At 45.0% G+C, this 27500-nt stretch overlaps 1 protein-coding gene across 4 annotated transcripts in view; it reads right to left on the bottom strand.

Annotated features, from left to right (window-relative positions):
• LOC126987036 (uncharacterized) overlaps window positions 1-27500 on the bottom strand; it is a 107181-nt gene that overhangs the window by 36586 nt on the left and 43095 nt on the right. For all 4 annotated transcript variants that reach the window (XM_050843685.1, XM_050843686.1, XM_050843688.1 and 1 more), the window contains exons 2-4: window positions 13422-13541; window positions 10643-10798; window positions 1622-1715 (exon numbers count right to left, since the gene is read on the bottom strand). In XM_050843685.1, coding sequence (XP_050699642.1) covers window positions 1622-1715; window positions 10643-10793 — 245 coding nt within the window. In that variant the 5' untranslated portion in view covers window positions 10794-10798; window positions 13422-13541. The remainder of the gene's footprint in view (window positions 1-1621; window positions 1716-10642; window positions 10799-13421; window positions 13542-27500) is intronic.

Here is a 27500-nt window from a genome sequence, read left to right as displayed (position 1 = left end):
AAGACCGTAGACGCTGCCCTAACACTGTAATCTAGGACTCTGGAAACTGTAATTTATCAGCCCAAAAATTCATGTGTTGGCCGTCACCAGACAGCGTCAGGCAGCAGCGTGGGGGTCAGCGTAAAGGGAAACAGTGCATACGAAACGCAAGGGGAGCGGGGAGTGAGCGAGAGAGAGAGAGAGAGAGAGAGAGAGAGAGAGAGAGAGAGTCTACAGGTAAATATACAGAGGTAATGAAATCTGGCAACATTCTACCTTAGAGTTTTGCCATATCCCCAAATGTACTAGGAATACATTCTATGATAGATAGATAAATAGATAGAGATAGATAGATAGATAGAGACAGAGAGAGAGACAGAGAGAGAGAGAGAGAGAGAGAGAGAGAGAGAGAGAGAGAGAGAGAGAGAGAGAGAGAGAGAACCGGATTCTAACCGGACTTGTTACTCTTGGAATATTAAAGACAGTTCAAAGACTACACTGATATCCTCTACGGAGTTTTATATAAGTTCCTCCTTCCCTGATCCTTTCACGGGAGCACATAGTTTCCGAGCCTCTATTAAAGAGTTTCATATATTTCTACCCTTTCTCAGTAATTCTCCCACCATCAATATATACAAGAATAGTTCTCCCTAAATTAATAAATACAAGAATATGCAGCTTTTAATTCTATACTAGCCTGTTATATAAAGTTCCTATGCTAACCTTCCCTCCTCTCATTTCTCATCTTCTCGTATATAATATTTTACGTGACATAACAAGTGAATTCACCGACACACTTCCTATATCATATACATAAGAGTACACAGTTTCCGATCCCATACTGACGTGTCCTAAAGAGATTCTATGCAACCCTTCTCTTCTGTTATCCCTCCTCTTCCTCTCGTACATTGTATCTTACGTGACCTAACTTCCAACTGACTACGAACTTAATAATTTTTTTTATCTACAAGAGTACGAAGCTTCCGATCCCATACTAACATGTTCTAAAGAGATTCTATGGTACTCTTTCCCCCTCTCATCTCTCATCGTACTCCCGCATATACCATTTTACGTAACACATTTCCAACATCATATCTACAAGAGTTCACAGCTTCCGATCCTATCCTGACGTGTTCTAAAGAGATTCTACAGTACCCTTTCCTCCTCTCATCTCTCATCGTACACCCGCATATAACATTTCACGTAACACATTTCAAACATCATATCTACAAGAGTTCACAGCTTCCGATCCTATCCTGACATGTTCTAAAGAGATTCTACGCAACCCTTCCATTCCCCTTCGTCCCTCATCTTACTCACATCCATAAGAGGATGCTAAAGATGTTATAAGCCTCTAACGGGACTCGATACTCTCATTAAAAACCGTCGAGGCCTTGATAAGCTCTCCGGAGGGCTAAATATTGACTCATAAAATACACGATTGGCAATTTTTCAAGCACGGGGGCTCCAAGATATTCCTGGGAAGGGACGTGTGAGATTTCAATTTGTGTGAGAGGTGAGTGGAGAGCGAAATTTTACTTGTGAACAAAAATATCGATTCATTTTAACTCGTCGTGGGCATTTCCGAAACGGTGTTGGAACTTAATTTATACGAGGATGCAAAGAGTGAGCGAATCTTTACCTCGCTATGACGAGACTGAGGATGAGGCAGATGAGGGGGAAGATGGTGCTGACGATGGCAAGGATGATGATGTAACTGTCCAGCCGGGAGCCATCTGCAAGGAAAAAAAAAGGAGGTTATAGAAATGTGTATAGTTACCCTTGAAATATATAATAATTTTTTTTTTTCATATGGTTATTTCCATGTTGTGTTGTGTTGTGTTGTGTTGCGGTGTGTGTGTATGTGTGTGTGTGTGTGTGTGTGTGTGTGTGTGTGTGTGTGTGTATATGTATGTGCGTGTGTGTGTGTGTGTATGTGTGTGTGTTAAAAATGAGGTTACCAACTCTTCGAAAACAACCTCCTAAAAAATAACAGAAAATTGAAAAAAAAAAGGAAAACAAAATATCCCCTCCCAGAAAAAAAGGAAAAGAGGAAAAAGGAAAAAAAATGGCAGACGACCCCTTTAAGCGCCCTTGCCGCCCCCCAAAAAAAAAAAAAAAAAAAAAAAAAAAAAGGCACACGAGCAATTAAAAAAATATAACAAAAAAAATGACAAATGATAAAAAAAAAAAAAAAAAAAAAAACGCGAATAAAAATGAAAGAAAAAAAACTAAAGCGAGCAACATCGATTCAAAATATCAGACAAAAAATATACGTATAAAAAAAAAGAAAAAAAAAAGAAAAAATATTTATCGAGATGAAGACTATTTTTTATTATTTCCTGTATTTTTCTTATCTATTTCATCTTTTTAATATTTGTCTGATTTCTCCATTATTTTCTTGATTGATGGGGAGAGGAGAGGAGAAGAGAGGAGAGAAGAGGAGAGGTATGGAGAGAAGAAGAGAGGAGAAGAGAGGAAAGGAGAGAATAGGAGAGGAGAAGAGAGGAAGGGAGAGAAGAGGAGAGGAGAAGAGAGGTGAGGAGAGAAGAGAAGAAGAGAGAGAGAGAGAGAGAGAGAGAGAGAGAGAGAGAGAGAGAGAGAGAGAGAGAGAGAGAGAGAGAGAGAGAGAGAGAGAGAGAGAGAGAGAGAGGAGAGGAAAGAGATAGAAGAGAAAAAGATAAGAAATAAGAGAAAACACAGAATAATGGAAGGAAGAAGGAGAAAGAAAGAGGAAAGAGAGGAGAAGAGGAGAGAGAAGAGAGGAGAAAAAAAGAGGAGCATAAAGAGGAAAAACAGGAAACAGAAAAGAAAGAGGAACAGAAATAACAAAAAGAAAGGAAGAGAGGAATGAAAGGAGAGAAGATGAGAGAAGAAGAGGAGAGGAGAGAGAGGCGAGAGAGAGAGAGAGAGAGAGAGAGAGAGAGAGAGAGAGAGAGAGAGAGAGAGAGAGAGAGAGAGAGAGAGAGAAGAGAGGAGAGGAGAGGAGAGTTAAGGAAGGCATTTTCTCTCCTAAGCCCGAGATTCCTGGCCGAAAATTAGCCCCGGAGAAGCCAAAGGAGGAGGAGGAGGAGGAGGAGGAGGAGGGAGAGGCAGGGAAGGGCAGGAAAAGAAGGAGGGAGATGAAAGAGATGGGGAGGGAAGAAGGAAGGAAGGAAGGAAGGAAGGAAGGAAGGAAGAAGAGGAAATGAAAAGGAGGGAAGAAATGAGAAATCCGACGGAAGAGGAGGAGGAAGAGGAGGAGGAAGAAAAAGGAGAAAGAGGAGAGAAGGGAAGAGCAAGGAGGAGAGACAGGAGAGAAGGAGGGAAAGCGAGGAGATGAAACTGGCGAGAAGGAATTAGAAGGAGAGGAAGAGGAGGAAAAGGAGGAGGGAGATGAGAGCGACTGGAAGGAAGGGAAGGGAAGTGAAGGGAAGGGAAGGGAAGGGAAGGGAAGGGGAGGGAAGGAAAGGAAAGTGAAGTGAAGTGAAGTGAAGGGAAAGAAGTAAGGGGATGAGGGAGGTCGGGTAATGGCTGAGGAATGTTTGCTTGGCCCGGCCTCTCCATCCACGCCGCCAGACCTAATAAAGCTCGCTGGGCTCCATTACTGTGATAGCCAGCAAAAACAACAACAACAATGATAATAACACTAACAACAATAGCAATATCAGCTGCTCAACTTGAATAAACCTCCTCCTCCTCCTCCTCCTCCTCCTCTCTTCCTTTTCGCAATCATTATAAACTGCAACAAAAATAACAGTAAGAATAATACCAATAACAAGTCTCTCTCTGTGTGTCTGTGTGTGTGTGTGTGTGTGTGTGTGTGTGTGTGTGTGTGTGTGTGCGCGTCAATACACCAACGGCTTTCATCACGTCGCCGCTCAAAAAGAGGCATTAAAAAGCTCTCCCATTGCAATCAGGCGTAAAAGGGCTCGTTGATAAAATTAGTCGCGTGCGTCACGAGTTTTAGCGGCGATGTGTTAGTCGCTGTGTTGGTTGTTGTTGTGCTCCTCAACGTGATAGAGAGAGACTTTTAATCCTTGTTACGAATCTACGTTTGGGAATTAAAAAAGTCACTCATATGTCTGTTATACACGAAGAACAGTTGTTTTCTTATATGCCTGGAACACAGATATCGTTTCTGTAAGGTAGGGATGAGCCACTTATACCAATCTTGAGAGTCTGTGTTTGGACTGACTGACCGTGTGCGTGTGTGTGTGCGTGTGGGCGTGTGTGTGTGTGTGTGTGTGTGTATTTGTCTCGCGGTTCAGCACACGTCACACCACCACCTAACACAGCCAAACCATTATGCATAAGGAACACGCTTCGCTCCTGGACCGTTTCCTTGGCGGGACGCACACGAGGAAACGACCCAAAACTTTTATATTCCAGAATCGCCGGCGAGGGATCTGTTTTCCGCGGCTGCTGCACGGAACGATATACTTTTATTTTTCATTCAGGTATGATAACACCCTCCCCTCCCCTCCTCCTCCCTCCTACAGCTGACCATCCCGCCTCCCGTGTCCTGTGCCATCGTTACCGCCGCCCCAGCCGTCTGCCCATAAAGGGAAGCATAAAGTGTTGCATTTGTATAAAGAAACTAACTGCAGTAACTATAAAGTCGTTCCCTTGGGTGGCAGTCAGGGCTCTCCTACACACGATGGCTGAGAGGGGCGGGGGATGGTGTGGTGGTGGTGGTGGTGGTGATGATGATGGTGATTATGAAAAGTATTAAGGTTTGATGCTACGGTTGGTTGTGGTGGTTGTGGTGATGGTGATATGGGAGGGACGGGGATGGTGGTGTTGGTAGTGTTTTTGGTGGTGGTGGAGATGGTGTTGGTGGTGATAGTATACAGTGGTTGTGGTTTAGGTATATAATTCGGTTGGGTAAGATTGGTTGTCGTTGTGGTGACTGAAAAGAGTAGGGATGATTTACGTTAATAATTGAAGTTTCATTTCGATTACAGTGACGAGAATGTGGTGACAGTGAAGATAATAAAAGGTACGATTATAATTCAAGTTTCATTACGATTACAGTGACGAGAATGTGGTAACAGTGAAGATAATAAAAGGTACGATTATAATTCAAGTTTCATTACGATTACAGTGACGAGTATGTGGTAACAGTGAAGAGAATAGAAGAAGGTACGTCTATAATTCAAGTTTCATTACGATTACGGTGACGAGAATGTGTAACAGTGAAGAGAATAGAAGAAGGTACGTCTATAATTCAAGTTTCATTACGATTACGGTGACGAGAATGTGTAACAGTGAAGAGAATAGAAGAAGGTACGTCTATAATTCAAGTTTCATTACGATTACGGTGACGAGAATGTGGTAACAGTGAAGAGAATAGAAGAAGGTACGTCTATAATTCAAGTTTCATTACGATTACGGTGACGAGAATGTGTAACAGTGAAGAGAATAGAAGAAGGTACGTCTATAATTCAAGTTTCATTACGATTACAGTGACGAGAATGTGGTAAGAGTGAAGAGAATAGAAGGTACGATTATAATTCAAGTTTCATTACGATTACGGTGACGAGAATGTGTAACAGTGAAGAGAATAGAAGAAGGTACGTCTATAATTCAAGTTTCATTACGATTACGGTGACGAGAATGTGTAACAGTGAAGAGAATAGAAGGTACGTCTATAATTCAAGTTTCATTACGATTACGGTGACGAGAATGTGTAACAGTGAAGAGAATAGAAGGTACGATTATAATTCAAATTTCATTACGATTACAGTGACGAGAATGTGTAACAGTGAAGAGAATAGAAGGTACGTTTATAATTCAAGTTTCATTACGATTACGGTGGCGAGAATGTGGTAACAGTGAAGAGAATAGAAGGTACGTCTATAATTCAAGTTTCATTACGATTACAGTGACGAGAAAGTGGTAAGAGTGAAGATAATAGAAGGTACGATTATAATTCAAATTTCATTACGATTACGGTGACGAGAATGTGTAACAGTGAAGAGAATAGAAGGTACGTCTATAATTCAAGTTTCATTACGATTACGGTGACGAGAATGTGTAACAGTGAAGAGAATAGAAGGTACGATTATAATTCAAATTTCATTACGATTACGGTGACGAGAATGTGTAACAGTGAAGAGAATAGAAGAAGGTACGTCTATAATTCAAATTTCATTGCGATTACAGTGACGAGAATGTGGTAAGAGTGAAGATAATAGAAGGTACGATTATAATTCAAATTTCATTACGATTACGGTGACGAGAATGTGTAACAGTGAAGATAATAGAAGGTACGTCTATAATTCAAGTTTCATTACGATTACGGTGACGAGAATGTGGTAACAGTGAAGATAATAGAAGGTACGTCTATAATTCAAGTTTCATTACGATTACGGTGACGAGAATGTGTAACAGTGAAGAGAATAGAAGGTACGTCTATAATTCAAGTTTCATTACGATTACGGTGACGAGAATGTGGTAACAGTGAAGAGAATAGAAGAAGGTACGTCTATAATTCAAGTTTCATTACGATTACGGTGACGAGAATGTGTAACAGTGAAGATAATAGAAGGTACGATTATAATTCAAGTTTCATTACGATTACGGTGACGAGAATGTGGTAAGAGTGAAGAGAATAGAAGGTACGTCTATAATTCAAGTTTCATTACGATTACGGTGACGAGAATGTGGTAAGAGTGAAGAGAATAGAAGGTACGTCTATAATTCAAGTTTCATTACGATTACGGTGACGAGAATGCGGTAACAGTGAAGAGAATAGAAGGTACGTCTATAATTCAAGTTTCATTACGATTACGGTGGCGAGAATGTGTAACAGTGAAGAGAATAGAAGAAGGCACGTCTATAATTCAAGTTTCATTACGATTACGGTGACGAGAATGTGGTAACAGTGAAGAGAATAGAAGGTACGTTTATAATTGAAGTTTCATTACGATTACGGTGACGAGAATGTGGTAACAGTGAAGAGAATAGAAGGTACGTCTATAATTCAAGTTTCATTACGATTACAGTGACGAGAATGTGGTAATAGTGAAGAGAATAGAAGAAGGTACGATTATAATTCAAGTTTCATTACGATTACGGTGACGAGAATGTGTAACAGTGAAGAGAATAGAAGAAGGTACGTCTATAATTCAAGTTTCATTACGATTGGGTGTGGTGGTGGTGGTGGTACTGGTGGTTGTGGTGGTGATTTACGTCCATAACTTAATGTTCACGCGGTATATTAAGATTCTGTATCACGAAAACGCCATTCATTTTCCGTGCTCATAAATGGAGTTAATATAAGAACGATCGCTGTTCATATGGTGGTGGTGGTGGTGGTGTTAGGGTGTTTATATTTTATCCAGCAACACGAGAAGGAAAGCTGAAGGCCTACTTTTGAAGAGCTGGGTGTCTTTGCTCCATTTCAAACACCAGTTCCGGGAGGGCAGCATGAGCCAAGCAAGAATGGCACCACTAGAAAAAATACTTGTCTGCGCCACGAACAGCCTGGGGCCAACCAAGAGAACCCATCATGAAGACTTAGGGCCAGTTCAACAGTCCAACAGTCATTGTAAGCGCCCACACCAAGCTCTAATCTCCACAATGATTCGCTTTTTCTTCTCAATACCAGATACTAAAGAGACTTCCCGTGTGGTCTGCTAAAATTTAATCCTATTTATACCAACTGCAAACACAATACAAGGAATTTTCGTAGTGTTTTGTGTTTGGTTGGGGAGCTTTACTTGCTGTACTGGACTGTCAAATTGGCCCTTACTGGCGCTGAAGGCTGAATGTAACAAGAATGTCCGAAACAGTAAGGGTTGTATTATGACATTTCGCCGCCCTAGAACACACATTTGACAAGGCTTTCATATGAGTTGTGGGCATTTCCAGGGGTAGATTTATGACCCTGGTGGTAGTGTGACCCTTCCTCTGTACCGTGAACCTGAAGAAACACTCATAAGAATCCGGCTGACCCTCTCTTTGACCTTTAGAAATAGTTGATATAAGAAGTGCATGTCTTATAATACCAGCCTAAGATTCAAGGCGTTCACAGCACTGTTACCAGATCACCATCAGCGTTCACGGCGGCGTTACCAGATTAGAGGAGGCAGCACATTAAAATGATCACTCTGAAAAAAAAAAAAAAAAAAAAAAAAAAAAAAAAACAATCGGATACAGACCATTAACGATGTTCAAATAATCCAACAGTAGTGTCAATACCTTAATTATTGATATATTCATGCGTGTGTGTGTGAGAGAGAGAGAGAGAGAGAGAGAGAGAGAGAGAGAGAGAGAGAGAGCGCAAAGAGAAAGAGAGAGAGAGAAATAAACAAAATCAACGTTACTGAAGCTGTTGTTAAAGTATCGTATATATATATTTTCCGAGGGTTATCGCGCATCTGGCAGCGTTGGTTCCCGGCCGCCGATATTACAACACCCGGAGGAACAAGCGAATATTTATGTGGAGTAATATTCGGACGCATAAAATCACACATTCCGTCTCCGGCTTTGAAAATGGAGCTAATCTTACATTCCTTATGGGTATGTTTTAATGAAGGGATTTATATATGTCTGGAATTTCCCCATTTTATTTTTTACAGTAAAGGAAGTAAGTAGCTCAAGGGGACCAATAGGAGAAAAGAAGAAAAGGAACCCTGCCAAGCGCTGTTCATGCGATTTATGGTCATGTTCTTAACCCCTTGAATGCGGATTTTGTACAGTCAGACCTCACCAAGCTACTGGAATGGAGCAAAAAGTGTCTGTTACAATTCAATGAAGAAAAATGTAAAGTCCTGCACCATGGGAGGGGATATCCAGCACACCAATACCACATGGGAAACACTCCACTATCCACCACAGAGGCAGAGAAAGACCTGGGACTGTATGTTACCAGGCTACCAGTGAAGGGATATCCAGCACACCAATACCACATGGGAAACACTCCACTATGCACCACAGAGGCAGAGAAAGACCTGGGACTGTATGTTACCAGGCTACCAGTGAAGGGATATCCAGCACACCAATACCACATGGGAAACACTCCACTATCCACCACAGAGGCAGAGAAAGACCTGGGACTGTATGTTACCAGGCTACCAGTGAAGGGATATCCTGCACACCAATACCACATGGGAAACACTCCACTATTCACCACAGAGGCAGAGAAAGACCTGGGACTGTATGTTACCAGGCTACCAGTGAAGGCCAAATCCATGCCAATTGCAGCGGACGGGTTTAAGCATTGCGGCGCTCAATCACACATATTTGACAAGGCTTTCGTAGGAGGAGTTTGGGTCATTTCCAGGGGCAGTTTTATGACCCTGGTGGTAGTCTGACCATTCTTCTGTACCGTGAACCTAAAGAAACACTCTTTAGAACCCGACAGATCTCCTTTTCGGCCTTGTTGCCTTTGGGTCATATTCTTCAACATTTGGGCGCCCAAGCACAGGGAGAGTTTCCTAGGGAGAGTTTGGGTAGTTTCCAGTGGCAGTTTTATGACCCTGGCGGTAGTCTGACCATTCTTCTGTACCGTGAACCTAAAGAAACACTGATGAAAGGTGGTGAAGGACACACGGGCTAGGGAACAAGTGTTTACTCCTGACTAGTTTTGCCTTAGTGGGCTTCTTCAGAGGGATAGCCCGTGTTTCCTTCACCACCTTTCATCACATGTCATAATGCAGTGCTGTCCAAACTTTTTCGCCTATTGTACCCTTTATTACATTCTCCCACTGTTACGAACCCCCTATGGCTGACTAAAGTCAATTATATATATCATATTTGCATTACATTACATTATATTTACATACACGTACAATACGCGTCCTTCCTAGGTAACCAACCGTCCCTCCCTCTCTCTTTTCCTTCATAGAACATGGGAAGTTTCTGCTGTGTGTGTGTGTGTGTGTGTGTGTGTGTGTTCATCGTCTTTTCACGTACCCCTTTGATCTATGCTGCGTACCCCGAGGGGTACGCGGACCCCAGTTTGGACAACACTGTCATAATGTCTACGACTCTACACATATACAAAGAAACACTCTTTAGAACCCGACTAATCCCCTTTTCGGCCTCTGGAAATAGTTGATGTGAGGGACGGAAGCATCTGACAATATCGACTCCAGTTACGTTTGGAATTCCAGACTTTTTTTTACAGTAAAGGAAGCAGCTCAAGGGCAAAGAAAGAAAAGAAAAGAAAAGAAAAGAAAAGAAAAGAAAGCCTTGCTAAACCTTGTCCCTGTAATATAAGAGAGAAGTGAATGGTCTAAGGAGAGGGTCAATTTTGGACGGTCTTGCTTTCGGTGCAGACTAAATCGCTTGCCGGAGTAACTTTTCTTCGGGGATTTAGGGTGTCACGGCGGAGGGTTTATCATGAGCACACTCCCGCTCGTAACGCTGCGTGCCGGGGGATTGGTGAGGCGGACTTTTGTTTGTTGCGAGCATATATTTGTCTGAACATTGTCTAATGCTCACTCTGTCCGTGTGTCTGTCTGGCTGTCGAAAATAAAAACATATGCAAATTAAGAAAATAAACATACCAATAAACACCCCCCCACCCACACCCACACCCACACCCACACAGATGGATTAGAGGGACGGGCACAAATACAGGGAAATAGAGAGAGGGAGAGAGAGAAATAGACAAACTTTCCCTTCTCTCTCTCTCTCTCTCTCTCTCTCTCTCTCTCTCTCTCTCACTCACCGCCGTCGTGCTTGCCGGGGAAGGTGCCGATGGTGGCGTTGTCCGTCAAGACGCCGGGCGGGTGCGGCCCCATGGACTTGGAGTGTTGTTTGTCCACCACGGAGCCGATGAACCGCTGGGCCGTGGCCCCGCCCACCACCAGACCCATCATGGTGCCTGCCGGAGAGGGAGACACTCTGAGCTTACTGGGACAGGGCGAAGAGAGGGCGAGGGGTGAGGGATGAGGGAGAGAAGGGATTACTAGGCCAGGATGGAGATAGGGAGGGGTGAGGGATGAGGGAGAGAAGGGATTACTAGGCCAGGATGGAGATAGGGAGGGGTGAGGGATGAGAGAAGGGAGGAATGAAGAATTGGGATGAAAGAGTAAACTGTGCGTGGAGTGAGGGAGGGCGGGGAGTGTTGAGCTTACTCGGGTAGGGCAGAGAAAGGTGTGAGGGATGAAGGATGAGGGAGGGAAGGAATAAAGAATAGCAATGACAGAGAGCTGAGTAGGGATCCAGTGGAGGGTACTGAATGAATGAAGAGAGAGAGAGAGAGAGAGAGAGAGAGAGAGAGAGAGAGAGAGAGAGAGAGAGAGAGAGAGAGAGAGAGAGAGAGGAGTAGGAAGCTTGTTGGATATATGAATGACGAAAATGACAGAATCTTACGTCTCTTCTGTTTCACTCAAATTCATAATCTTGTCTGTTCATGACGCGACGGAATGAAAGAAGAGGCGTGGGAAGTAAGAATTAAAAGAGGAGGGTCATAACTAAACAGGGAGAAAGGGAAAGGGAGGAGAATATCAAGGTTAAAAATGCGTTCTCCCTATTACCCACCAACCCAAGACTTCACAACAATCTCCTCCCCGTCTCGCGTCACAAACAGACCAGGCTGGGCCCATATTATCAAACATTCCGGGGTTTTACATCCACGCTTGATATGGCCTTCGTAGAGGTTGTGTTAGTATTTCCGTGGGTAGTTTTATAGCCTAGGGATAGTTTGACCCTTCTTCTGTACCATGAACCTAAAAGAACACCCATTAGAACCCGACTCATCTCCTTCTTGGCCTTTGGAAAGAGTTGCTGTGAGGGGTGGAAGCGTCTGAGATCACGGCCCGGCAGGAGCAGCTCGTCGCGTCGCCTCGCCAGGGACGGCCGCGCAAACCCTCCCTCGGCGGCGTCGGGGTATCGGCGCGTCCCCTTTACGCTTCGCCCACGGACCTTTGGCGCCACCTATTTCAATGCTGACCTTTCACTCGCCTCGCTTGCCCGTCCCTTCGCGTGAATAAAACACCGCTAATTACGGGCCATGACATATAGGAGGAGGATAAGGCGCCGAGGAATTGAACGTGCGGTATCGTATCTTCCTTCTTTTCCTAATTCTCGTATCGATGCTCCCAGAAAGTAAGACACTGGAATTTCCCTGAAAAAGCATGATGCAACTCAATTCCAGAGGTGTAACTTGGTCGCAAAAAGAAACTTGGCATTCAATGGCAGCCAACGTGTCACGGCTTATGGAACTGGGGAGGTGGTGGCTGAGTGGTTAGCGTGACGGCGCAGCGTTCAGGAGGTCGCGGGTTCACTTCCCGCCCGGTGAAACAAGCTCTTTTCAGTCACCGCCGACTGGCCTGAGACTACCCACCTGCATTCCTGAAGACCATCTAATCAACCCGGACTCTAGATTCCCTCTTTATAAGAAAGGGCAGCTCCGGGGGCAGCATGAGCCAAGCAAGATTGCCCAGACTGAAGGCGTCATAACGGGACTGCAAAGGAAGGATGCCGGAAAAAGTAAACCTTCCCCGTCATCCTATTTTTGTTCCGTGCACGCGTTACTGTTTTTTCCGCCTCTCTCGGGCGTCACAGGGCTGGCCAGGCTGCGTCACGGTAGGCTCTGACGTCACGGGGGCCAACAGCGGGGAGGTGTAGTGCGCGATATTTTTTATGACATCACGAACTCTCTCTCCACACACACACACTATATATATATATATATATATATATATATATATATATATATATATATATATATATATATATATATATATATATATACACTGTGTGTGTGTGTGTGTAGAGAGAGAGAGAGAGAGAGAGAGAGAGAGAGAGAGAGAATGTGCAAGTCTCCCCACATTAATTTGTTACTGTGACGAGGTTAAAGAGAACCTTTCCGCTCTCTCTCTCTCTCTCTCTCTCTCTCTCTGTGTGTGTGTGTGTGTGTGTGTGTATCCCGTCATGACCATGCAAGCAGGCTTCAGCGACACACACACACACACACACACACACACACACACACACACACACACACACACACACAACCCCTTCCCTCCCTCCTCCCAAACACACACAATGAAGACAGACGACCCGCGGAAACACTGAACGAGACTTGGAATGAAACTTTACGTGTGCGAGGCGCCGACTTGATCAGCCTCGTCTCCGCCGCCGCCGCTGCCATCTTACGAAACTCCCAACTCCGCGAAACACAGCACACAGAGTCGCTACGTCCCTTAGCAAACCTTCTACGCGGGCCACTCCAATAAGTAAGTACAAGAAGGGGTGGTAAAACAAAAACAGGAGGTTGAAGTAGAGGTTAGAAGTGCTTAATAATTTCCGACAAATTAGTGAAGCATCAGTGAAGAGTCAATGGCTGGAGGAGGAGGAGGAGAAAAAGGAGAAAGAAAAAAGGAGAAAGATGAGGAGGAAAATCGAGGAAAAACAGGAGGAGGAAAAGGAACATCACCAGGAAGAGGAGGAGGAGGAGGAGGAGGAGGTGCATGAGGGTGAGGAGGAGTCTGCGCCCCTACCTGTGTTTCGAGGAGGAGAAGCAGGAGCCGGAAACCTCAGCAGGCGCGGGGGGCGGGGCGGGGGGGGCGGGGGCCGGGCAACGCGGGGGGGGGCACGGACCACCTCATGACGTCACACACCTGAGAGAGAGAGAGAGAGGAGGGGGGTCAGGTCAAAGGTCAAAGGGTACATGGGTTAATTTTTGAAGGCGGGGCACAGCTGGATGACCTCAGTTGGGGGAGGAGGAGGAGGATTAGGAGGAGGAGGAGGAACGGGCGGTATAGTGCAAAGAGGACGTGTGTGTGTGTGTGTGTGTGTGTGTGTTCATTTATATTTTTCTTTTCTTCTTTCCTTCAAATTTTCCTTTCTCTCTCTCTCTCTCTCTCTCTCTCTCTCGTGGGACGTATTTTCCTCTCGACACAAGCGGGCCGTGATGAGAGCCGAGATGATCCAGGAAATGCCTTCTCAGCCTCGCTCGGGTCGGGGAGGCGCCGCGGGACACACTCAGCTCGCGAGGAGAAAAAGTCGCAGCGTCATTATTACTGTTATTGTTGTTATTACCATTTCTATTATGATCATTTTTACTCTTGTTCTTGTTCTTATCACTATTGTTGTTGTTGTTGTTGTTCTTCTCCTTCTACTTCTTCTTCTAACTCTTCTCCTTCATCTTCTTCTTTTTCTAACTCTTCTCCTTCATCCTATTTTCTTCTTCTTCTTCTAACTCTTCTCCTTCATATTCTTTTCTTCTCCTTCTTCTCCTTCTTCTTCTTCTTCTTCTTCTTCTTCTTATCGGAAAAGTCGCGAGCCCGTCAGTGCAGTGCCCAGAAACTAATTTATGGGACGCGTTTACTTGGTTAGTTTAAATTAATTTTGACAGAGTTACGCAAACAAGGCTCGTCAGCTAATGAGGCCATACATCACCTTTAATAGAAATAGCATCCTATCTCTTGCAATCAGGCACTTCAAACAGATATCAAAGACCACCCCGCTCGCCTCTGTCTGTCCGTACCCTCGCATAGCTAAGGACTGAATACCACAATAACAGCGGGACTCGAAGGGGAAGCAACACCACCAGAACCACCAACAGGAACAACAGCAACAGCCAGCAATGTCAAATATTCAGCCTCTGACTCCCCAACAAGGTGCCAAGCGACCCTGAACTGTGCCACACTAGACATGCCTCAGAGACCCCCGTGGCACCCTTCCCTCAATCCTGAATGCTCTGCGGCGCTTCCCAAACACAACAGGAAGCTTGAGGGGTTCTCCACGCCGCTGTCGCTAAGCTCAAAGGCGTGACGGAAGCTCATTGTGTCTCTTTCATTCAGGTCAAGAGGTGGTGAGGTCATCTGGAGGTCACGTGGAGGTGGAGGATGTCAAGTGGAGGAAGTGAGATGGACGAGGAGGTCAGCTTGAGGTCACGTGAGGGTGGAGGTGAAGGATAAGTGGAGGAGGAGGAGGAGGTTAGTGGGTTTTATATAGGGAAAAAAAGGCGTATATATGTTTGATCTTTCTTATGACTTGAAAATGCTTAAAAATGAGTGACAGTGACGTTTAAATACCACATTGACATACACTCAAGACTTGCCGAGGACAGACAGACAGACAGACAGACGGAGGACAGGAAGAGCGCTGAACCATCCTTTTAAGGCGTCTGGCAAATGGTATGCACTCCCCCCCTCCTTGGTCCGCCTTAAGCCTACACACAACGGGCGGAGGCAAGATGGATGGGACGCCTCTGTGGTCCTCGCCTCGCCTGCTGTCTGCCGCTCGTGATAAGTTCTGGCGATAAGCATGGAGATGGTGTATTGCTGGGGCTCAACTGCTACTACTGCTAATACTACTACTACTGCTTCTACTATTACTACTATTGTTACGGCTTGTGGTACTACTACTGCCTCTTACATAACATAGAAGAGAAGGATGAAAAGAAGGAAAGAAGGAAGGAAAGAGAGAAGGAAGAAGGAAAGAAGGAAGGATGAATGTACTACTACTACTACTACTACTACTACTACTACTACTACTATTACTACCACTACTACTACTACCACTACTACTACTACCACTACTACTACTACTACTACTACTGCTTCTACACCTGTCTTTTTGTTTGAGACCTAACCTAACCGAACCTAATTTCTACTATAGTTTCTTTCACATCACCCAAACGTTTCAGGTGTACCCTATAAACGTTTCCTGTTACTCGTCTCTCGCGGCCTTGGCTCTCGTGTCTTTCCGGGAACAACCTCATGGGCCCGGCATTCTAGAGCTCGGTGGAAGTAACGCCAAGAATCCGGGAAGGTATGAGGGCGGGGAAGGCTTCTATTATCTCTCGTATTGTAGCGGCGGAAGGGACGGAGGTGGAATGACGTAATTTGAACTTGGAAGAGAGGGGCTTTAGCTGGTGTGTTTCCTTCATTTCCTATACGTAGAGTGAGGGGAACATGGGGTAAATGTGATGTTCTTAGGTGAAATATTGGGATTAGGAGGCAAGGGAGAGATGAGAGGGGTGAAAGGAAGATGGGGAGAGAGGGAAGGGCAAGAAGGGAGGAAGAGGAGGAAAAGAGGAGGATTGGAGGGACGAGGAGAAGGAAAGAAAGGATAGGAGGAAGGAGAAAAGGAGAAAAAGAATGAGATGAAGATACGAAAGGAGAGAGAGGGAGGGAAAAGTAAGAGGAAGGAAGGGAGGGAGAGGAGGAAAAGGATGAAGAAGAGAAGCAAAAAGAAGGAGACGAGAAAAAAAGAAGAGGAAACGGAAGGAAGAGGGAAAGGAAAAAAAGAAGGAAGGGCAAGAAGGGGGAGGCAGAGGAGGGAAGAAGGAGGATTGGATGCACAAGGGAGAGATTGGAGAGAAGGAGGGAAGGAGGGAAATTCGGCTCATTCGGCGAGCCTCCATTTCGGTGTCTGGTTAAGTCCTCGGTTCCCTTATCTTGAGGTCGAGAAAATGGGAAGACGGAAACCAAGACCAAGCAATTAAAAACACAAATCTTAGCGTGTGTGTGTGTGTGTGTGTGTGTGTGAGAGAGAGAGAGAGAGAGAGAGAGAGAGAGAGAGAGAGAGAGAGAGAGAGAGAGAGAGAGAGAGAGAGAGAGAGAGAGAGAGAGAGAGAGAGAGAGAGAGAGAGATAGACAGAGACATCGCCACCACCACCACCACCACCACCACCATCACCACCATCATCACCACCACCACCACAACCATCACCACCACCACCACCATCACCACGACCACCACCACTTTGATTCACTCCCCCCACGGAAAGTTTATAAATGAAACTCTGAAACTTTTCTCACCTCGCGACCAACTAACCTGAAGAGCTCGATGACCCCGCTTCGAATTTAATTAAGAGAGGAACTTTTTGAAAGGACGAGTGCTGGGGAACAGAGGGGCGGGAAGGAAGGAGGGAAGGAGGAAAGGGAGGGAGGAAGGAAAGTGCATGGGAAGAACGGAAAATGGATTGATATAAGTAAGCAAGTTAATAAGTAAGTAACAAAGAAAGGAAGGAAGGAAGGAAGGAAGGCTGGAAGGATGAATGGAAAGAAGGAAGGAAGGATGGATGGAAAGGAGGACGGAAGGAAGGAAAGAAGGAAGGAAAGATGGAAAGAAGGAAGGAAGGCGGTGGCTGAGTGGTTAGCGTGCCGGTCCCGTGTTCGCCTTGTCCTGGATGAGGTGGGTTCGAATCCGCCGCTACCACCTGGGAATTTTTAGTCACCGTGTTATAGTAAACTATAAACACTTGCCTGCGCCATAACGGGCTTGCGCCAACCACGAGGGCCAACCAAGAAAGCCTACTGGCGCTATAGGCAACGATGTAAATAAAAAAGGAGGGAGGGAGGGAGGAAGGAAGGGAGGAAGAAAGAAAGGATGGAATAAATGTAGGAAGGATGGAAGGAAGAGAGGAAGGAAAGAAACACGGGAATGGTGAACTACTACAACCAAAACTACCACTACCACTACTACTACTACTACTACTACTACTACTACCACCACCACCACCACCCTCCTCCTCTCCCCTTCCACACAGTTAATTAATAGGTGATAATGAGTTCGCAAAGTCCTGTCCTGTCCGTCTCCATTAATTCACTTCCGTCTGCCTCGCTTAGTAGGTGGAAATGTCTTGTCTACGTATATGACAAGGGCGGCGGTAGTGTTGTTGTTGTTGTTGTTGTAGGAGTTGTAGGAGAGGATGGAAATGAAGACTGGAAGAGCGGAGGGAAGAAGTAAGAAGGGAAGGAGAGGAAGAAGGAAGGAAAGAGAGGAAGAGAGGAGAGGGAAGAGGGAGGAGTGGAGGAAAGGAGGGAAATGGAAGGAGGTAAGGAGAGAAGAGGGAGGAGAGTGGAGGAAAAAAGTGGAAAAAGAGTATAGAGAAGGAGAGAGGAGGTAAGGAGGGAAGGAGATGGAGGGAAGGAGAAAAAGACTTAAGAAGGAATGGAGGAAAAAGGCAAGGGGTAGGAAGGAAGGAGAGAAAAGGGGAAGAAGGAACGGAGAGAAGGAGAGAGGAGGGAAGGAAGGAAGGAGATGGAGGGAAGCCGAAAAAGACTTAAGAAGGAATGGAGGAAAGAGGCAAGGGGTAGGAAGGAAGGAGAGAGAAGAGGAAGAAGGAACGGAGAGAAGGAGAGAGGAGGTAAGGAGGGAAGGAGAGGGAGGGAATAAGGATAGAGTGAGAGAGATGACATTAATATTTCTCTGTGAGGGAGGCGTCGGAGGGGGTCGGCGGAGGGGGGCGGGGGCGGTGAAGGGGGGCCGGGGGCGGTGAATGGAAACAAACACACACACACACACACACACACAAACGCCGCCTTTCTTAAATATTATATCCACGTCTTCGAAAAAGCGCTAAGCTGAAAACACGAATCAGAATGTAAATATTTATATCCTTTGATGTTCCGAGATGTGATAAGAGCGAGGAATGGAAAAAATGGAACGCTGTGTGGGAGGAAAGGAGGAGGAGGAGGAAAGAGGAAATAAAAGGAATAAAAGAAGCAGAAGGAAAAGGAATAAGGACTGAATAGATGAGGAAAAAGAGGATGGTCATAAAAAGGAAAATATTAAGAAAATGTGTGTAAAGAAAATTCAGTGAGGATAAAGCTGAAAAGAGAAATGATGAGGAAAAACAGTAAACAGAAAAAAAAGGAAAGGAAAAAATGATTGAGGGAAAAAAGTGATGGGGAAAAAACAGTAAACCGAAAAAAAGGAAAGGAAAAAATGATTGAGGGAAAAAAGAAGAAAAAAAAGAAAATGAGAATAATTAGCTCAAAATAGGAAATGATGAGACAGAAAACAAAACAAAAACAAACAAACAAACAAAAAAACAAGAAAGATAAACAAAAACAAAGCGAAAACAGAAACAAGGAAGCAAGTACAAACAAACACAAAATAAAACAAGGAAGATAAACAAAATCAAAAGGTCAAGAAAATGGAAAACAATAAAAAAAAGAAACAAAACTATATAGCGAATGTTGTTATCATCGTTATTTTAGTTTTCCTTCTTTTCTTCTTCTTGTTTTTGTTCTTGTTCTTGTTCTTGTTGTTGTTGTTTTCCTATGTGACCTTTCCTGCCATCCACGTCCTGGTTCATAGTTTCGCAGTTGTTATTTATGTTAAAAGGAATAAAAAAATAATTAACGTTCTCTCGCTGTTAAAATAAAAAAAAAATAAATGTCATGCATAATCATTTTAGTCGTGTAAAAATTTCTCTTTATAAAATTATTTGAAGGACAATGCTGCTCTCTCTCTCTCTCTCTCTCTCTCTCTCTCTCCCCCTCCTCGCCCCAGAAACAACGCGTCCCTCCCTGCCTTGAACACGGCCCTGCAGCGCCTCCTTTTCACACCACTTTCCGCATTAACATTGGCAGTTCCGGGCGTCCATCCGGCGCCGCGCTGCAGGGAAAGGAACAACGGTTATAATAGGCTGGGAGGAGGGCGGCCCGGGAGGGGGAGCGGGAGGGGGGAGGAGGATGAGGAGGAGGAGGAGGAGGAGGAAGGGGAAGAGGAGGCGTAAGCAGAGGTGTTTTAGATGTGAGGAAGAAGGTTTGCAGAGTATGGAGGCACGGGCAGGAAATGGAAGGTGTGTTGTGTCTGCCACAGCTGCTTAAACCACTACTCAACCTTCCCTTCAGAAGAACGTTAAATTTTGTCGTGCATTGGGCTTTCATTGTCACCCCCCTCCCCCCCCCCACACACACACGGACCTCCCCCTCCCTCCCCCCACACACCAAACAGCACAGCGCTAAAAAGGAGATATGCTTCTATTGCCGTAAAAAAAAAACACCTCCCAACAAAAGCCGGCATAACCCTGCAAAGGAGATAAACATATGCGTGTTCAAGAGAGAGAGAGAGGAAGAAGAGGGAGTGACGAGGCTGTCCCAGGAGGCGAGAAGAATAAGATGCACACACACTCACACTCTCTCGTGGAATATGTGTGTGTGTGTGTGTGTGTGTGTGTGTGTGTGTGTGTGTGAAACTGTTGCTTGGAGATGTGAAGGAGGAGAGAAGAGAGAGGGAGGCGGCAGGGAGGAGAGGGACAGGAGGGAGAGAGGAGGAGGAGGAGGAGGAGGAGGAGGAAGAAGAAGAAGAAGGAGAGATGTTGATGGTGGTGGGTGGTAGAGTGGGCGACCTCCTTCTCCTTCTCCTTCTCCTCCACCGTCTCCTCCTCCTCCTCCACCTCCTCCTTCTCCGCTCAAATTGAAGTAGGATGTGGTGTGGGAAGTGAGTCTGAAGACCCTCCTTCCTCCTCCTCCTCCTCCTCGTCTTCTCTGTCTCCCTTCTCTTCTTCCTTCTTCTTCATGTCTTTCCTCTCTTTCTCTTCTGTTTATTCTCATTGTTTTCTTTTCATCTCCTTTCTATTTATCTTCTTATTATTTTTCTTTATTCGTTTGCTTATCTTCCGCTTCCTCCTTCTCCTCTTTCATTTCTGTTTATATCATCTGTAATTTCATTCTGAGTTTGTCCTCCTCCTCCTCCTCCTCCTCTTCTTCCTCTTCCTCTATTGGTATGCTTTCTTCTCGTGTTTGCTTTCCTCTTCCTCTTCCTCTTTACTCTTCTCTTCCTCTCCTCTTCTGTTTTATCCTCCTTGTCTTCTGTCTATCTGTTTGTCTTTCTTTCTCCTCTTATCGCACTTATAATTGTTTTCATCTCTCTGTATTATCGTGTATGTCTTCTTCTTCTTCTTCTTCTTCTTCTCGTCCTCCTTTCTTTTCTTTTCTTTCTCATATTTCGTCTTTATCCTATTTTTTTCTCTTCTTTTTCTTTTCGCCCTCCTTTCTTTTAATTTATTTTTCATATTTCGTCTTTATCCTATTTTTTCTCTTCTTCTTCTTCTTCTTCTGATTCTTCCTCCTCCTCCTCCCTCTCCTATTTTTACTTCTCCTTCATCTCCTGTCTCTCTTTCTTTTCTACATCTCTTTCTCTACGTCCATTTTTTTTCTCCTCCTCCTCCTCCTCCTCCTCTTGTTTGTCTACTTTTCCCCTTCCTCTCTTTCCCTGGGATGTGAGGGTTCATAATTTATACCGACTCCCTCCTCCTCCTCCTCCTCCTCTTCCTTCTTCATCCAACCATAATATTTTTCAGTGTATTCTTATCCTCTTTCATTTCTCCCTCCTCCTCCTCTTCCTCCTTCTCTTCTTTCTCTTTCTCTTTATGTTTATTCTTTTATTTTTTATCCTCGTTTATTTTAACTTTCGTATTTTGCTTTCCCCTTTACGCGTTGTTGTTGTTGTTGTTGTTTCCTTCTTCATATTCAATTGCTTTTCTTCTATTTTACCTTCACTTATTTTTCCTTTCTTTTTCTCTTATTTTCTTTCGTTTATTCATTTCTTTCTTTCTTCCTCCTCTTCCTCCGCCTCCTCCTTCATATTCATTTCTTCTTTATTCTCTATTATTCTTGTTTTCGTCCCTTGTCTTCCTATTCTTATTCTCCTTTTCATTCCTCCTCCTCCTCCTCCTCCTCCTCCTTCTTCCTTCCTTCTTTTCACCCTCTCGTATATCAGACTCTTAGCCGCTACATATATTTTCCATAATTTATTCTCAAACCTGAACGCATTTTCTCTCTCTCTCTCTCTCTCTCTCTAAGACCAACACGGCGCCTAGCGAGACTCAACGCTTCTGTAGGGGGTCAAGACCATATTAGGGTGTCTGAGTCCTTTTCGATCCTGTTGACTTGGAATCGAACCCTAAACAGGTGATTCCCTCCAAGCCTCTATGGCCTTCTCGCCTCACTTTGGGTGTGTCTTTTCGTTACGTGAGGAGGAGGAGGAGGAGGAGGAGGAGGAGTGAGAAGAAGATGTAGTAGTAGTAATAGTAGTAGTAGTAGTAATAGTAAAATAATAATAATAATAATAATAATAATAATAATAATAATAATAATAAGTAGAAGGAGAAACACTACACGTCAAAACCATCATATTATAACATTTACTCCATCAGTGGGAATATCTATCGGGTCTACGGAGGGAACATTGAGAAGTAGTGAAATGCGGGGCTGTTTTACCGTAGAGTTTTACAGGTGTATATGACTAGACTAGAGAACTGGGAGTGTAATGTGTATTTCTTGAACTTCTAAGTAAGAGATGATGATAATGATAGTGATACGAGCCTGTGGTGGTGGTGGTGGTGGTGGTGTGGTGATGGTTAAGATGGTGGTGGTAGGGAGCCTGATAATGGTAGTGGTGGTGGTGGTGGTTGTAGTGGTAATGATGAGGAACCTGGCAATGATAGTGGTGGTGGTGATTATGGTGTTGATGATGGTGGTGGTGTTGGTGTTGGCAGGAGGGGGAAGCGGGCGGCGGAATTTACACACACACACACACACACACACACACACACACACACACACACACACACACGGGGTCGCGTAAGGTGCCTGTTATTCCATTTAGCGCTCGGCGGCGGGCCTGGGCGGTGCGTTTAATGCCGCCGTGCACTGCGCCGAGTCCCGCTCTGGGAGAGATGGACGCAGCGAGAGGGTAAAAAACGCTTCAAATTACTTTTTGAACGGAACGTTGGCGGCAAGTCAAGTGTTCTGACGCAAACGTTCATCACTGTCCTATTACCTTTTCCTCTTTTTAACATTTTCATACAAGCTGTGCCAGACAACTGCAAGGCCAGGCGCAGCGCGAGGAAAAAAAAATCAAATTATATTTTTAGAGCGAAACATTTTTGTTGCAAATCAAAACTGTTTTGAAACATCTTTCATCACAGTCTCTGAATTTTCCATTTGTTTTTTTACACAAACTGGCGCCCGAGCTCCGGGGAACACGCCTCCAATTTTAAAATTGCAATGCAGTTCCTGAGGGATTTTCCGCGCCACAGCAGCGAGAAAAAACGGCCGTGGTGGCGCAAAAACGAACAGCATCCATTGTCCCGCCGTAACCCTTCAGGAGGGATCGCCGGGGCCCAGGAGTGAGCGAGGCCATTCTTTTTGACGCAGCCAGGCCGGTGTGCTGCGGCCATGTTTTCAGCCCTATGTAGAGCTCCTGCTCTACCTCGCTCACCACTTGGAAAAAAAACCCCTAAAAAAAAACCCTTTCATTGTCTCTTGGTAACCTGAGGCGCCGCATACCTGGCGGCGGCGTCGACAGGTGAGGGAGGGGCGTCGCGGGGAAAGAATAGCTCGCCCGGGCGGCGCGGAGATGGCGGCGAGATAGTGTCATTACTTGAGGGGCGGCGCGGGGCTCGGCGGCGGGATGGCCTCATTCGGGCGACGCGAGGCGGGGCGAGGCAGGCACGAGAGGAGTGTCGAGACAGATTCCACGGAGAACACCTTAGATAATGGGACGAGGAGGCAGGGAGGGAGGGGGCGAGGAAGGAGGGAGGGAGAGAAGGAGGTAGAGAGAGACGAGAAGACAGGGAGGAAGGGAAGGAGGGAGAAGGAGGAAGAGAAGGAGGTAGAGAGAGAGAAGAGGAGGAGGCAGGGAGGAAGGGAAGGAGGGAAAAGAGAAACAGAGGAAGGAGGCGAGAACGGTAAAGAAATAAAAGGAAAAAAAAGCAGGAAGAGAAGGAGGGAGAGAGGAACGAGAAGGCAAGGAGGAAGGGAAGGAGGGAAAAAAGCGAACAGTGAAACAGAGGAGAGAGGAGAGAAAGGCAAAGAAACAAGAGGATAAAAGGAGGGAGAGGAAAAAATAAAGAAGGGGGAGTGTTAAAGGCTTGTTGTTAAGAGCTGGAAATAAGAGCAACGTTTGGAAGAGTTGAGAGAGAGAGAGAGAGAGAGAGAGAGAGAGAGAGAGAGAGAGAGAGAGAGAGAGAGAGAGAGAGAGAGAGAGAGAGAGAGAGAGAGAGAGAGAGAGAGAGTAAATAAAAAGGAAACAAGAAAGATAGAAAACGATGGAGGAAGGGAGAGAGGGAGAAACAAATGGAAGAAAAAGGAGGAAAGAAAGAAAGAAGAAAAAGTTAGGAAAGTAAAGAAATTAAGAAAAGAGATAAAGAAACGAAAAGAAACGAAAAATAACAAAACAAAAAAAGAGAAAGGAGGAAGAGGAGGAAGAAATAAACGAAGAAAACAAATAATAGAAAGAGAAAATGACAATAAAAAAATGAAAAAAAAAAAACTAGTTAGAAAGTAAGGGGAGTGTCTGAGGAGGCCGTTGTTAAGGTTTAGGGGAAGAGTAACCGTGGGAAAGTGTGGAAAAAGCCGCCGGAAAGATGGGGTCGTAAAGGGAGGTAAGGGGAGTGTCTAGCGCAGAGAGACGGCCACGAGGGGCAGAAAAAGGAAGCTCTTAGAGGGAGGGAGGGAGGGAGAAGGTCGTAGATACAGAGTTACGGGAGGCGCAGAGCCGTAACACAACACGGGGCATACAGGGAAAAAAGGAACAAGCTCATAGAAAAGAAAAGAAGAAAAGAAATTCACGAAATAAAGAAAATCAGGAAAGAAAATCAGGGGGGGCCGTTGCAAAGGCAGAGAGAAGGAGGTAGAGAGACACGAGAAGGCAGGGAGGAAGGGACGGAGGGAGAAGGAGGAAGAGAAGGAGGTAGAGAGAGAGAGAAGAACATCAACAGAACAGAACAAGTGAAAATGGACAAAAATAGAGTAAATACGAGTTATAGAAGAAAACCGTCATAAATTTGAGACCTTGAAAGGGACGAAGGCGAGGAAGCACAACAAGACATGGAGCAAAAATGGACAAAAATAGAGTAAATAGGAGTTATAGAAGAAAACCGTCATAAATTTGAGACTTTGAAAGGGGCGAAGGCGAGAAAGCACAACAAAACATGGAGCATTAAGAGAAAAACAGACAAAAAGAGAGTAAAAAAAAAACTTAAAAACGAGAAAAAAACCCAAGAAAGAGTCATTTTAAGAGGATAAACTGAAGATTCTAAGAGGAATGAAAGGCTGGACGCATAACATAACATAGCCCATAAAGGGAAAAGAGACAAATAGAGAAAAAAAAGCTTCAGATTGAGAGAAATGAGGAAAAAAACCCAGTCATTTTAGAGTACAAACTGAAGATTCTGAGAGGCATGAAGGCGTGAAGGAGGCATAACACACAATGGTTCATATAAGGGAAAAGAAAAGTCAGTATCTTTATATAAAGCGAATGGGATAAACATAAAAGAATCACCCCCAAGGATCACAAAAATGTCAAACCTTGCATAGCACTCGACTGTGAGACCCACGTGGCAGTAATTGCTTAAGTTTGCAGCAGCGACGACAAACTATTCCTCATTACTCAGCGAGGCACGGCAACAGGAGAGGAGGAGGAGGAGGAGGAGGAGGAGGAGGAGGAAGGATGGAAAGGAAACTAAATGAGGAGGCTTAAGGCGAATAGGGAAGGTACAGGAGAGAGAGAGAGAGAGAGAGAGAGAGAGAGAGAGAGAGAGAGAGAGAGAGAGAGAGAGAGAGAGAGAGAGAGAGAGAGAGAGAGAGAGAGAGAGAGAGAGAGAGAGAGAGAGACCGACAGACAGACAGACAGACACACACACACACAAATCCTTCTACATCCCCCCCCCACCCCCCCAACACCACCAACACCATCACAACCACCACCACCATCAGCACCGTCTCAGAAATCCACAGTAGCTAACTTACCGAGGCGGGAAGACGTCTTTTGATATGGAAATATAAACAAACAGCCATTTTAGCAAGTTTCCACATACAATCCTGCTCCTCCAGCCTCACACCCTCCTTCCTCTTCCCTCCCTTCCTCTTCCCTTTGGACACTTCATTTGCATATAGATTGGCTGGAGAAGGTGCCCCACGCATTCTAAGTCACACAAGGCAAACACAAGCAACCTCAAATCCTCGGAATGTTAACTCTATACTTCCCTTTCTCTTTCTCTATTCCGTTCGATACTACGAGTAAATAAATCTGCCTCAGCCCTTGTATAAAGATGCCTGAAGCTTAACGGGTTCTGGGAAAGGGATCGTGTTTGCTTGCTCTGTCTGTACTGCTTAGGAAAGAGGTGCTAGTGATGAGATATGATGGACAGACGACCTGGTGGAGAGATGAGATTATAACCCTTGCCAGAGCAGGTTGGAGTACATGAACTTCAGACCGAGAGAAAGTTTAACCCCTTGACTGCGGATTTCCTACAAGAAGACATCACCAAGCTACAGGAATGGAACAAAAAGTGGCTGCTATAATTCAATGAAGAAAAATGTAAAGTCATGCACCTTGGGAGGGGATATCCAGCACACCAATACCACATGGGAAACACTCCACTGTCCACCACATAGGCAGAGAAAGACCTGGCACTGTATGTTACCAGGCTACCAGTGAAAGCCAAATCTGTGACAATCGCAGCGGACGGGTTAAAGAACATAAGGAAAACGAACAAAATAATACAGAATAAAGGAAAGTAATAATCACCGAAAACACAGGTAAGTCGAAACCATTGAACAAAAGAAAAGAGAAAGAAGGGAGAGAACACATCAAGAAACATAATATTTTTCAATGATAGAAAATAAAGGAGAGAGAGAGAGAGAGAGAAAGAGGGAAGCAAGATAAAACCCCCCAAAAGATAAGCAGAAAACGGAGACACTATCAAAAAGAAACACACGAGAAACAATGGAAGAGAAAAAGAAGGAAGAGAACAGAAAAAAAACACAGAATATATGAAAGAAAAAAACAACACTGAGGGAGAAAGAAGAAAAAGAAAACCAAAAACACACAAAAGAAATAAAAGGAAAACAAAATGGAAAACAGAACAACAAAGAACACAAGGAAGGAAACACAAACAACACAAACAACAACACTCGTATCTAACCCCCGTAGGCCAAGGAGGGAACACAAAAAGGGACCAAAACTTAGAATCCGCGGAGAAAAGAATACTAAATCAGTGTTGCCGGCGAGCCCTTTCCCCGCCCCGCCCCGCCCCGCCCCGCCCCGCCCCGCCCCGCCCCGCCCCGCCCCACCCCGATCACCTGCCCCTCCTGCACTAATTAGATTACTCTCAAACCTCAGGCAAGGACCAACCCGCCGACAGAGAGCAATGAGAACTTGGGGCACACACACACACACACACACACACACACACACTCAGAGATGGATTAGAGGGATAGGCACAAACAGAGATAGGGTGGGGGGTGGGGGAGGGGAGAGAGAGAGAGAGAGAGAGAGAGAGAGAGAGAGAGAGAGAGAGAGAGAGAGAGAGAGAGAGAGAGAGAGAGAGAGAGAGAGAGAGAGAGAGAGAGAGAGAAACTTTCCTCCCCCTCTCTCTCTCTCTCTCTCTCTCTCTCTCTCTCAGGGTCACGTTTGTCATCCATTTGTTGCCTGCCTTCGCGTCTTCCCCTGGGACACTCCTCTCCCTCTTCCTCCTCTTCCTCCTCCTCTTCCCCCTTCCTCCTCTTATTCATTTTCCTTTCCTAGCGCCCTTTCTCCTCTTCCTTCCTCCTCCTTCTCACATTCAGTCCAGTCCTCTTTACTCTCCTTCTTCTCCTCCTTCTCCTCCTCTTCCTTCTTCTCTCCCTTTTCCTCCTTTTCCTATTCCTTTTCATCTTCATCCCTGTTTTCCTCTACCTCTTTTTCCTCCTTCTCTTTCTCTTCCTTTTCCTTCTCCTCCTCCTCCTCCTCCTTATAATTCTACTTCTTCATCTCCTTCTTCTTCTTACTCTCTTTCCTCTCTACCTCACTTTATCCGCTACCTCCTTTCTTTCTCCTAATCCTTC

Source organism: Eriocheir sinensis, chromosome 63 (genome assembly GCF_024679095.1).
Source record: "Eriocheir sinensis breed Jianghai 21 chromosome 63, ASM2467909v1, whole genome shotgun sequence".
Taxonomy (NCBI): domain Eukaryota; kingdom Metazoa; phylum Arthropoda; class Malacostraca; order Decapoda; family Varunidae; genus Eriocheir; species Eriocheir sinensis.
Note: the sequence above shows the minus strand (reverse complement) of the source record. Positions and strands in the feature narration are given on the sequence as shown.